Source organism: Rhinopithecus bieti, unplaced genomic scaffold (assembly GCF_001698545.2).
Source record: "Rhinopithecus bieti isolate Rb0 unplaced genomic scaffold, ASM169854v2 scaffold_3858, whole genome shotgun sequence".
In the NCBI taxonomy this organism is placed as follows: domain Eukaryota; kingdom Metazoa; phylum Chordata; class Mammalia; order Primates; family Cercopithecidae; genus Rhinopithecus; species Rhinopithecus bieti.
In genome coordinates this window covers 986854-1000055 of record NW_016804227.1, presented here as the reverse complement: position 1 = coordinate 1000055, position 13202 = coordinate 986854, and the positions used below count along the sequence as shown (strand labels likewise).

Below are 13202 nucleotides of genomic sequence, written 5' to 3'. Positions count from 1 at the left end.
TTTTTTTGAGACAGAGTCTCACTCTGTCACCTAGGCTGGAGTGCAGTAGCACAGTCTCCCTCACTACAACCTCTACTTCCCGGGTTCAAGCAATTCTTGTGCCTCAGCCTCCCAAGTAGCTGGAACTATAGGTGCACATGACCACGCCTGACTAATTTTTGTATTTTTAGTAGAGACGGGGTTTCACCATGTTGACCAAGCTGGTCTCGAAATCCTGACCTCAAGTGATCTGCCCATCTTGGCCTCCCAAAATGCTGGGATTACAGGCCTGAGCCACTGCACCCAGCCAATAAGAATTAAAACAAAACAAAACAAAACCTGAAATCTTGTGGTCACCTGAAGATGTCTTATCTTACCAATCTGACCTCCATAACATTTTACTTGCCTTTTATCATTCTGCCTCACTCCATTCTCTCTACAAATCCTTATCTAAAAATCACTTACACCTTCCAAAAGAAAACAGAATCCGATCATTGTTCGTCAATCTTTCAAGCATTAAGATGGTTACAATATCTCTTCTATAGCAATCTTCTCTAGGATAAATACCTCCAGTTCCTCCTCTGGCATATTCTTCAGAACTTCTCATCTATTTTTGTTACCTGGCCACAGGTGATTTCAAAATATGAGAATTAGAAATGAAAACAATCCTCTAAATCCCCCAAACTGAGCAGTAGAGAGCTCAGGGAAACGTGCCATCTGAGGAGCTGCGCCGCTCCACGTCTCTGAATATCAGCTAGAACGCCCTGGTGTTGAGCAGCTGGGACTCTTTGTCTGTTCTTTGATTGTGTGGTCAACAATGCCCCCACCCTCGCCCCCGCAATTCTATTCAAATAGACTTCAGCCGAAGTCAGGTCTTTTCTCCCTTTTATGTAAGCCATGAACATTAAAAACAAACAAACAAACAAACAAACAAACAAACAAAAAAACCTATAGGCAGGATTTCACATCTGACTCCATTACATTTCAAATCTTAAAATTAAATCTGAGCCATTAAATCTTAAATAATTTCAGCCTCAGCCCATCATTCCAGCCTATTAATCATTTTTCTGATTCAAGCTACCACACACAGTTGTGCTTCCTCCAAATCTTCTTCCCCAAATGATCATTATCATCATCAAAATGACTGCTAACACTTACCAAAGGCTACCTGACAGGCACTGGTGTTAATCAGTTATATACATTATCCTATTTAATTCTCAGAGCAGTCCTATGAGGTAGGACTGTTATCCCTGTTTTATAGGTGGGGTAAATGAAGCATAGAATGGTTAAGAAATATGCCAATATCACAAATCCAGAACAAACCTGAGCACATGACTTTAAACTGTGCTATGTAGTTTCCAAGATCTCATTTTTAGAAATACTGGCCATGGCAATACCAATGACAGAATGTAGGAATAGGATTCTAGAGATCACCCTCAATTTGCAACAGTCTGCAATGGTATGTCTGCAACCACTTATTAATTAGGTATTATATCCATATTGCTCCACGGTACCTGAAAGGACAGCATTTAAAATATTACCAAATGTTTTGTTTAAATAAAGATGTAAACACATTTATGGTGTTCTCCTATTTCAGAAACACGAAGGAAAAGGGTCATTTACACAAATAAGATAAACATTTAAATACTATTGTATAGACTACCAATATTTTCACATCTACTATCTCATCAGTGTTTATTTGACACAATTGTCTTAATAAATCCACGTTAGATCCTCAATTACCTCCTTTTTTCTTGTGGTCAAAAGCCACATAATCATTTCTACAATTTGGTTGGGATTGACTTATTTGACATACTCTTTTAAAAAGTAAAAAGTACTAAAGGGAAATATAAAATAGGAATGAATAATTGTACCTCAGCAATGTATTAATACAATATTTTCTGCTCAAAACGGTACTACCGCAAGATACAGACGAAAAACTGAACAACAGTACAGGACTGCCAAGATCATCCTCCCAAAATCTTTTTCTTTTATAGGTGAGAAATATGGACCCAGCAAAGTTAAATGACTTTCTTAAGAGCCACCCAACAAATGAGTGGCAGAACTGACCACGTCCTTGTCACTATTCCATATTGTTAGTGTGATACTTGCTTTTACTTTCCCTGTCATTCTTCACTGTTTTGTTTGGACAACAGAGTCACACATTAAATCCTGTAATGTGTGAGACTTTTGCTTCCTCTGGTCTTTAGTCACCCTGAAAACCTGCTTACAAGTTTATACCTGATTTGTATATACTTATTTAGCTATTTGTCATTCTGATCTTTTCATACACTTTAATCATTTATGTTTCCTTACACTTTTATCCATTGGGAGTAACTGCAATTTCCACTTTTAGTCTTCCATCCTTCACGAACCATTTTCCAGTTTAAAAAACTCTCTGTATCTCCTATTCCAAATAGTCTCAGCACAAAGTTATGTTAATTGAAATTCTGTTTGTGGGTTCATATTTATCTTTCCTCTGCATTAAAACAAACAAATAAAAGGCTGGGTGTGGTGGTGGCTCACACCTGTAATCCCAGCACTTTGGGAAGCCAAGGCAAGAGGATCACTTAAGCCCAGGAATTCAAGACCAACCTAGGTGACATAGTGAGACCTCACCTCTAGAAAAAGTTGGCCAGGTGTGGTGGTTCACACCTGTAGTCCCAGCTACTTGGGAGGCTGAGGTGGGAGGATCACTTGAGCGTGGGAAGTTGAGACTGCAGTGAGCTGTGATCATGCCACTGCACTCCAGCCTGGGCGACAGAGCTATACCCTGTCTCAAACCAACAACAACAACAACAACAACAAAGAGCATGGCTTTCGCTTTTTGTTACTTTTGTTTGTTTCAGATTCAAGGTACACCTGTGCCTAATATTCCTTTTTTTTTTTTTTAAACTATAGCTACAGGATAACACGGTCCCCTTCTCTTAAGCTTCTTCCTTTTTGGTAAGAATTAAATCCATGGTATTATTCTCATGCTTTGTCTATTTTAGTAGTAACTGAAGTATCGACAAGGCAGGAGTTTTTCAGACGGTTTGCTTTAGCAAGTGAGATTTACACAGGCATTCACATCATGTCCTCTGCTATCTTCAAATTCACAGCCTTTATAGAAAGTACAGCTGGACACGCCACCTGTTCCCCTCTTCCGCATTTTTTCTCCTCATGTCATTGTTACAACTCAGCAGAAGTAGGTGGGCACTGATGGGTGACATGGGTCCTGACAGGCTCTTCACCCTTAGTTACGCTCCCTTGAAAGACTGTCTGTGGGTGATGGTGGTTTTACATAGGGCTCAATGTCCTGTAAAGAGATTACCCGAGAGCAAATGAAATGAAGTGGTTATAGTTTAAAATAAGAAGTTTTCCCACCCAGGAGACAAAAGTTTCTGCACTAGGATTCCCACTTGTTGCTTAAGAAAGAAAAACCAAATTTTAACTCTTACACCAATGCTCAGAAAACCTCACAAATGTCTCCCTCCAGGACAGAATGTGCTCCACTGTAGTGTGGGAGATCACCTCACCACCCTGCTGCAGTGGCACTCCACTCTTCCACACCTGAGTGCTTTCCCACTGTGATCTCTCAAGTACCTCCACTCAAAAGGGGGCACGGTGTGAATGTACTGTGCCACCCACTTCACTCTGGGCTGGACGGAAGCCCTTTCTGAAATTGTCTCCAGGCCTCTCCAGGGCCCATAAAATAAAATGCAAGCTTGGATTTTAATCCAGTCCCTCTACCACCCCACATCCCCAGCTAACTCACCCAAGTCATCTTCTTCCCTTCACTGCATCCCTCTTCATCCCTCTGCTCTAAGGGATACAGACAATTCTCCAAATAAGTCATGCCAGTTGCGCCTCTGCACCTTTCAATATGCTCTCCTTGCCTCAAGCACCTTTCCTGTCTGGTTCAGACACCACCCCCAAGGGGAAGGCTCCCCTCTCTCCTCCTTGCTGCCTGCGGTGCCCCTTCCATCTTGGGCTAAAGTGCATCACAATCTTTATACTTTACAGCAACTGTCTGTTCTCTTATTTCCCTGTCCTACATACATGGTGTGATTTAGGAGTAAAAGCTAGGCTGCTTCATCACTTTGTACCCACAACAAAAAACAGTATCTGAAATATAGCTGGCGCTCAGTGTTTGCTAAATAAAATCCTAAATTAATGTACTAAAATCTCAAATCTCTTGATATTAGCTTCCTTCGACTTGCAAACATTTACATCCAATTTAGCTCCCAGAGGCCAACATTGATGAGTGTTGTACGTTCTAACAGGGAATCAGAAACTTGTTATTTCTCAACACGTGTACTGCATTTATCTTTGCTTACAGAGTTCCAGCAGAGTGTTTGAAATTGTATTGGTGCTCTAATCTCAATGTCTATTTGAAACAGCAGTGGAATGAAATTGTGGGGCAGGATGAAAAAAACAATAAAGTGAAAACTGAATCAAGGTTGAAGAAAAGTAGAAAAAACAAGGAAAGCCACACCTTTTCTGACTCCTTAAGGACCCGTTATTGGAATGATGCTGCTGAAAGAAAAGGTCATCTTAGGGAGAATGACTCTTGAATTTTCAACAGTCATAAGCGGTTCATAACAGCCAAACTTTAATTCAATAATCTTGGAAGAAATGTCTGTAATTATGAGTAAAACTCTCAATCAGATGGGCCTCAGAAAACTTATGTTGCAAAACTTTAGACAGGATAGAACAGTTTTCCATGATAACCTTTTTGATCTGATATCCTTTTGTTCATCTCCCAATAATAACAACCAAGATGTAGTTTCAATGCAGGGACAGTTCTCATATCTATGAATCTAAAATTTTTTCAAAGGTGGCAGCAAGTAGATATATAAATCCCAAATCATCTCACAAATGAGAACACTATATCGTCGTGGGATCTTATAGATCGAGTCACTCACTGACCACAGATGTTCCCAATGACTACCTTAGTACACAGGGGTTGAGATGAAAGGGGCACAAGCTTGCTCTCAAAGGCTTTCTTTCTCTGCACTCCCCACAGCTTGTTTCAAACAGACTCACTGAGCACTGATTCATCTCGCTTCGCCTCTTTTTTGTATTTTTGTTTTCTCCACTAGACTGAAAACTTCTTGGTGACAGAGAATAGGTTACATTTATCTCTGAATCTAAAGCACCTAAAAGTTAGTACTTCAACATAATAAGGACTTGATAGATCCTTGCTGAAATAATTTGAAAAAAATTAACCTATTTACTCGCTGTTATCCTTTAAAATTATGAAGTACCAAGAATCCCTTTTCTTGGTCAGGCAACAAATTGATATCATTTCTACCAGGTACACTTGAAGCTCCTATAATCCAACATATTTGGCCTTCACAGATGTTCTTGGAAGCATGAACCAACCAAACAAACAAAAATGGAAAACAAATTTAAAAAGCAGTCCATTTCTTCTTCATAAGCTGTTTGTGGACTGTGATGTGTTCTTACTGTACCATTATGTGATTAATTTATCAGTTTACTTGTTTATGATATGATGCAAAGAAAACAATAGACATACAGGATTCTGTCCTTAAATTTTTGTTATTGTTGATTCCAGGCAGTATAAGGTCTTTTTGCCCCACCTTCAGAAAGCCAATCTGAGGTCCCCTTCCAACTAAAGGGAAAAATTTCACTGAAGAAATAAAAGGGATTGATATACAAGAATCTCAAAAAGATGTGCCACCTGGGAGTTCAATGATTCAATTAGGAAGTTCTACATGACCTTAGTCATTTGAGGCAGGGGGAAGGACAAGCACTACACATTCAACTACATCCAGAAAAATTCATTGTACGCTACAAAGCCAAACACCAGATGTTATTTGCAACTTTTGGACTGGATTACCCCAGAAGGTCTGTGTCAGAGGGCCCTTCTATGGCTGGTGCCCTGAAGCCAAACACAGCAGTTTCCCTGATGGTAATGGCTGGCTGGGGAGGGATGTTACCTGGGTAAATTATGATAACTGGGCAATAAGGATTACCAAACCCAACACAAATTTGGAGGGTTTGTGCATGTGCCAACTATGTGAATTACAGATGTATGCATTCACCAAAAGTCTTCCATCATCAGAGACAGAAGTTTGTCATGCATATAGTCCTCATTGAAATGACATCTATTGTCACAACTTTTGCTCATTGCAATATATAGTTCATCCCCTAACAGTCTATCATTTGTTCTAAAGTAACCTCAAAGGCCTAGTCCTCTTGGCAGATCTACCTCTTGGTGTCCAAATCTGCAGAGCATCCAGTGCAAAGCTATGTAAGACCACCATTTCTCAGTGACTTGTGCTTACAGGCATGAAGCCACAGCCATTAGTATCAGTGCTGATAATTATTTTCTTCTTTGAAGCACCAATGTGGTTCATTTGCCCGTCTTTTCACAAGGACTCTCTTTAAGCTCTTGCCTGGTATCCGTGATCTTTTCCGTAACAGCCAGCCCAGGGAAAGGAGCTGGACTAGGTTTATAGTCTGACACTAGAAACCAACAGCATACCAAATCTTCTTTCTAATATGCAGCCTAATTTTGTGACGGATATTTTCAGAAGCTGCTTGTGCCTGTGGCATCAAAATTCACATCCATATACTTAACTGAAAAGCACTGTTTTGGAAGTATGGACAGACTGACACTTGAAGTGTTTGACAAATACAGATTTTACTCATTGGACCTCCAGACATCTCACATCCTTCCTATTTTTACTTATTCCTCAAACACAAATGGAAAACAGCCTAACCAAAAGACAGGGTGTCCAGTAACCATTTCAAAGGAACTATGATGATAGTTGAATAACTTGTGCTAGTTATAAGGCCCTGGGCAATAAACAAGGTTTACGAAATTTTTAGTTATAACTACTTGCTGACTCTGCAAAAACAGTATCAACAAAAGGCTTTCTCTCTGAATAGTCTCAACATAGAGTGATTCCCTAATGACTTTCCCTAGAACTTCTGTTTTCAATCTACTAAGATGAAAGTATTTCCTCCAATGTTAGAAACATGTCCTGTTCTAAAAAGTATGCCCTCTGCAAATTACCAGATGGCAGATAATAATGCTAATTTAGGATGGGCTTGATGGCATCAGTAAAAATGATCTTGATATAGTGGTTGCATTTATATAACTTTTGTGATTGTAAGAAAGACCAGCTGTCCCTAGTTCTTTTGAGAAAGAAGGGAAAAACAAGAGAAGATTCTGCCCCAAATTTAGGGCAATCACTAAATGACTTAACGGAGTAAATATCCAAAAGCGCTTAGATCTGTATTTCTACTAGGACAAACTGTTCAGAGGCTGAAGTTGCTATGAACCCAAAGAAGTAATTTTTCCTTTGATCAGGAGTAAAAATCCCTGGCATTTCTTTTTTCGGCTTTCCAAAGCTTTAGATAAAACTAAGAATTTTAGTTCTAATCAAATATCTGTATGTCCTATTAGATCCATAATTAATTTTAATAACAAGTCATAACATTGTCTTTTTGCGGAGCATAAGACTGGGCTCTTATTCCCTCATTGTGACATTTTATATATGGTTTTCCATTTGAACAAGACTAATGAAGAATAGTGGTGAAGTTTAGGAGTGACACTTTCGGCTCCTTATAATAGCAAATAATATTTGAACTCTTACTGTGTGTCCCACACTGTTCTTAACACTTAACACAGATTAAACAACTTTAATCCTCACAACAAATTACCCGCTGTGTGATCTTGGGCAAGTTACTTAGCCTTTCTAAGCCTTGATCTCATATCCAGAGAAAGAAACCAAGGCTTAGATTTCTCAAGCTCCCTCACTTGGTGAAAGGCAGAGCTGGGACCTGATCCACCTCTTCCCCACCACCCATGACTGCCTTCTGGTATCCCCAAGGATCACTAACTAGAGACAGGCAGAACTAGATGCTCCCAAAGGTACCTTATAGTGCTCAGACCTGCGTTCACTTGCTCTATGAGATTCTTCTAAAATTGAAATGCACAAATGACAATGAATAAGAAACACATGAATTCTTTTCCACATTCCCACCCTAATCTTTGGGACTTAAGTTTTCAACCTAGGTGGCCTATAAACTTCTTTGAAAGGCAATCCAAAGCTTGTAACAATTTTTGCAATGGCTTCTAAAAGAAGGTTCTCATGACTTAATGATCTTGAAAACATTGCTGTCTTTATAGCAAATGTATGACTGAAGAAAAAGATAAATCTCAAATTAAATGAACACCTTACATCAAATCCCCTTTGTGATTAAAAAAATTAGATACAAGTTGATTGAAGATGGAAAGTCATATTTTGAAGACAGTTTCAGAAAGACAAGCAAATATAGATACACTCAGTTCTTAAAAAATGATTAGAAAGGAACCTTACAAGACAATGTGGCATCACTGAAATTCTGCATCATGGCTTCAGCCCACCTAAGTCATGCCTTTGTAAGAGGAGTGAGAGAGGCCCAGCACATCACTTTTGGAAGGCTTACATTTATGGAAAACACATGGGATTTAAAGCCAGCTGGATCTGGATTTGAATCCCAGCTCTGCAGTTTTCTAAGAATGTGGGCTTGTAAGTTATTTAATCTCACAAAGCCTCAGTTTCTGCATCTGCTAAAATGGAGTAACTGCCTCCTTGCAGGGTTATTGTGAGGGTAAAGCTAATGCCAAGCTAATAACATGCTTGGCACATGGTAGGTTCTCAATAAATTGTGGCTAATAACAACAACAAGAACAATGGAATTCATAAAAACAACTTAAATAAATACTGCCAACAGCAGAAAGAGTGTAAGTGTGGTGGTTAAAAGCACAGGTCTGGAGTCAGACCACCTCAGTTTTTAATCTTGGCTTTCCTTTCCTTGTAGAATTCACATCATATTTAATGAAGTTGTTCTCAGTCGATCACTTTTCTCTCATAACATCACATCTACATGGCTTTACTTTGATACTATAGGCTCTTCCTGTGAGCAATTACCTTCTTTTTATACCAGTTACCATATCCGCAAAATGGGGCTAACAATAGTATCTACCCAATATGCTTGTGGTTTGAATCATGTCTGATACTGATACATTACAGGAACTCAATAAATGCTAGCTATTGCTGCTGCTATTTTAGTCACTGTGTGAAGAACATGATAGAACCAGGACCAGCCACCTGGAATAAAACTGCCCACCTACAATGTTGATTCACAAATTGAACACACAAGAGTATGAAAACGCCTGAGGATAGCAATACAGTATTTTAGACTAACACCTGGAATAATAAAACATTAGAAGTTATTTCAATGGCAAAATCAAAATCAGACTGCAGACTACGATGAGATATGTCCACTCAACTGGCAATCTTTGTGGGGACACAGGAGTATATGATTGTTATTGATTTCCGAACTCAAAGCCAAACTTTTTTTAAGGTGGTGAAGAACAATGAGACTAGGGGAATACATTTTGCCTCCCTTCTTTCCCTCAAAATATGTTCTTCACCACCTTCATCCCTGGTCCCCAGTGCCTTGCCATTTTTCTAAATCTTTTTGCAAAGGTCAGAAAAGCAGAACTAATCCCATTGTGTTCCCAGCATACTACTTAAAAAATTCAGCCACCTAGCAAATGTAATAAAGGATTGCTGTACCCAAAAACAATCCAAAAAATGGCTACCCAACCAGAGCATTCCAATTAGCAAAAAGGACATATAATCCTGCTGCTTTGGGTGTGGCTCTACAGAGAGGGATGAAGGGGCTGGGATTCCAAGTGCTGTCTCCAGCATCTCATGGATTAGACATCTGAACCAGGGTGAAGAACAGGATGCCCTAAGAGCTGTCTGTACTCCAAGACCTCTAAAGCACCCACTTCCTCACCCGGGGCCAGATAAGGAACCAGCAGTTCAGTAGACGTCTCCAGGAAAAGCAGCAAGGATGAACTTGAAAAAACCCATTTCATGATATGGAGTGAGAAACAAGAGGCATGTTTTTCCACAGTCTTCAGTGGCTGCAGCTCAACCCTCAAGAACAGTAACTTCAGCAGCCACTTCATTATATTTCTACTGTAAATGATACAGGCCTGAGCCAAGTCAGCACCAAAACTCCCTTCAGAATTCACTTGGTGTTAGGTCATCTGTACTCTATTGACAACTGCTGAATTCAAAACCCCTAACGAGGCATCTCAGCAACAACATGTGTCCTGCCACTAATGAGGCTCTTTTTCCATGAATAATGAACAAGAACATCATCTCTGTTGCCAGGTACACAACATAAACAAAGCTCAACACAAGGGCCTTGGTATGGTGAGTTTGTCCATGTGCAACAAAAGAATTTTTCAAAGTGTGAGCCAAGTTTCAGTGGAGGGTGGGACGAGCTGTTGTAACAAATAATGCGAACATATGTTATCAGAATCTAATAAATCAGCTTTTGGATGTTGTGGAACAGAGGCTGTGCAATGGGATAGTTAGAGACAATGGGGAGTTCCATTTCTTTATTTTACAATCAGTCTTATAACACAAGGCTGATGATTTCTGTAATGAACGGAGATCTTCATGAAAGGAGCCTTAAGAGGCTTGCCCTCCCAAAGGCTCTGCTGATTAAAGTTTTATTTCTTAAGGCTTGATATATCAGATTGAGTACAGGTCAGCATTAGGGATTGCTATGGCACTGATGGCTACAGAGTGGCATTTGGAAAAGTGCACTGCCACCTGAACCCATGGCCATGGGACTGAATTCCTTTGGTACTAAAAGAATGTCAACGTATGAGGATTTTTGCCTACAAGGCAGCCCAACAGTTTAGACCTCTAAGCTTGGACCACTGTTTAGCTGAACCATGAGTAAGATTTTAGCATATAAATAGAGAATACAAGTGAGCTGACATGAAAGCCGAACAGTCTTTATTTTGTTTAATTTAAGGTGCTCCACAAATACTTTTCTGTTTCTAAAATCAGTTCCATACTAGGTGGCATATATCTTGTTACACAGGGTACTCATGTCTGCACAGGCAAAATGATGCCATCACTGGCTGAAGGCTTTTAGTTTCCATAAATTTGAGCAAGAATTTGAAGAAAATGAAACAAAAACAAAAACAATCTCATAATGCCTGAGTTCCCTCAACTATAGGAGATAACAACTCTCACCCACTTCAGAGATTCTTTATGAAGAAATGTGTCAAAAATAAGACCCAATGGCCAGGGGTGGTGGCTCACGCCTGTACTCCCAGTGCTTTGGGAGGCCAAGGTGAGAAGTTCACTTGAGGCCAGGAGTTTGAGACCAGCCTGGGTAACATAATGATAACCAGTCTCTATAAAAAAAAAAAAACCCTAAAAATTAGCCAAGAATGATGGCACACTCCTATAGTCCTAGTTACTTGGGAGGCTGAAGCAGGAGGATGGCTGGAGCCCAGGAGTTCAAGGTTATAGTGAACTATGATCACACCACTATACTACTCCATCTGGGGCAACAGAGAGGAAGACCCTATCTCTACAAAAAAAAAAAGACCCAAATGGTATAGTTTGCTCTATATGCTTTGTAATCTGAATAATTCTTTAAATGCACTGAAGATGCTTACTAAAGAAAAAATATTTCATAAACCAAAAAATGATTATATAATAAGTAATCATTCCCTATATCCATTTTACAAGCAAACACTTTAGGAATATGGTTGCTGAAATGAGGCAGAATAGTATGAAGCTCTGCAGATATTTTAGTAACTATGTCATGGCAGGTAATTATGTAGACAATTTTTGTCCAATTAATCAAATCATGAATTCATGGATAATGACAATATGAACATTAGAGTTTTAAAATATCTAGGATGTGCCAGCTTATTTTTCTGATTTCTTAGGAACAGGCAAAATGGAATAAGTTCATGAGTGAGTAACCAGAATGGCAAAGGAACTTCAAAGCCTGCCATTTAAAGAAATTGGGATATTCTGCTGCTAATGAGAAGAGCTGGGAGGAAGGGGATCTGATTTCATCTTCCAATATTTACTGAGTTGTCACATGTGCAAGGGATACTAGCTGTTCTACATTGCTCCAAAGGGTAATGTGCCCAGTAGGCAGTGGTCACAGTGAACCGATGTGGAGTTATAGCAAGAGCTCTAACAGTCAGTGCTGCCCCTACAGGATAGGTACTGCCTGTGAGGTTCTGGGGGATTCCTGACCACATAGGTAGTAGAGAGGATTCCTGACCACAGAGGTAGAGCAGAGCAGACATAACTGCCTGATGGGGAGAGCACGAGGGCAGCCTGTAGGGAGGGATGGAGAGGAACTGGACACAAGCCATGTCACATTTCTGGTCCTTGCTAACCATGAAATTCTAAGATTCTACCAAACACCATCATAAAACTGTAGGTGAAAATTCTGTAAGAGTAAGGTTACAAAAGTGCTGTGCTATTTAAAATGACCCTTCCAATCTAATCTAGCCAGGGAAAATACATCAAAAGAGGAACAGTCAAGTAAATAAAAATACCCAAGGACTTACCATCATACTTAGCTAAGACTGCCTGAACATCAGCATATGCTTGTAGTTCCAGAAGGGCTTCTAAAAGGTTTTCATGGATATTGAACATGCTCAGAAGGGGGAACTCCTTCATTAACTAGGGCAGAAGAAACCAAGGAATAATTAGTATATTATGTATGTCTTATACTTTTATTGTACATACTTTATTGTACATATTTACTGTATATATGACGTTTATATATATATATATACACACACACAGTAAAATGATTACTAGAGTTAAGCATTTTAAGGAATAAGCATTTCTTATTTATTTATTTATTTGAGACGGAGTCTTGCTCTGTTGCCCAGGCTGTAGTGCAGCGGTGCAATCTCAGTTCACTGCAAGCTCCACCTCCCAGGTTCAAGCGATTCTCCTACCTCAGCCTCCCAAGTAGCTGGGACTACAGGCACGTACCACCATGCCCGGCTAATTTTTTGTATTTTTAGCAGAGACGGGGTTTCACCATGTTAGCCAGGATGGTCTTGATCTCCTGACCTCGTGATCCGCCCACCTCGGCCTCCCAAAGTGCTGGGATTACAGCATTTCTTATTTTTAAAGTATAATACTGAATTGTATTTATATAAAAGTATAATTCAATTCTTAATGTATAATTAATATTGGGTTATAAGAGTTCATATCAATTATTATTTTGTAAATCATTAAATGCTTCTTTTTTTCCCGATAAGGTGGGATAAGATTCAAAGAGAGGTTTTCATAAAAGTTGAAGAAAATGCTCAATAAAGATAAAATGCCATAGAGAAACCAAACAAGGTAAAGGATGAAAAA

General features: G+C 39.4%; 1 protein-coding gene across 6 annotated transcripts in view; it reads right to left on the bottom strand.

Annotated features, from left to right (window-relative positions):
* ST7 (suppression of tumorigenicity 7) overlaps positions 1-13202 on the bottom strand; it is a 282529-nt gene that overhangs the window by 50559 nt on the left and 218768 nt on the right. For all 6 annotated transcript variants that reach the window (XM_017867342.1, XM_017867344.1, XM_017867343.1 and 3 more), the window contains one exon: positions 12395-12509. In XM_017867342.1, coding sequence (XP_017722831.1) covers positions 12395-12509 — 115 coding nt within the window. The remainder of the gene's footprint in view (positions 1-12394; positions 12510-13202) is intronic.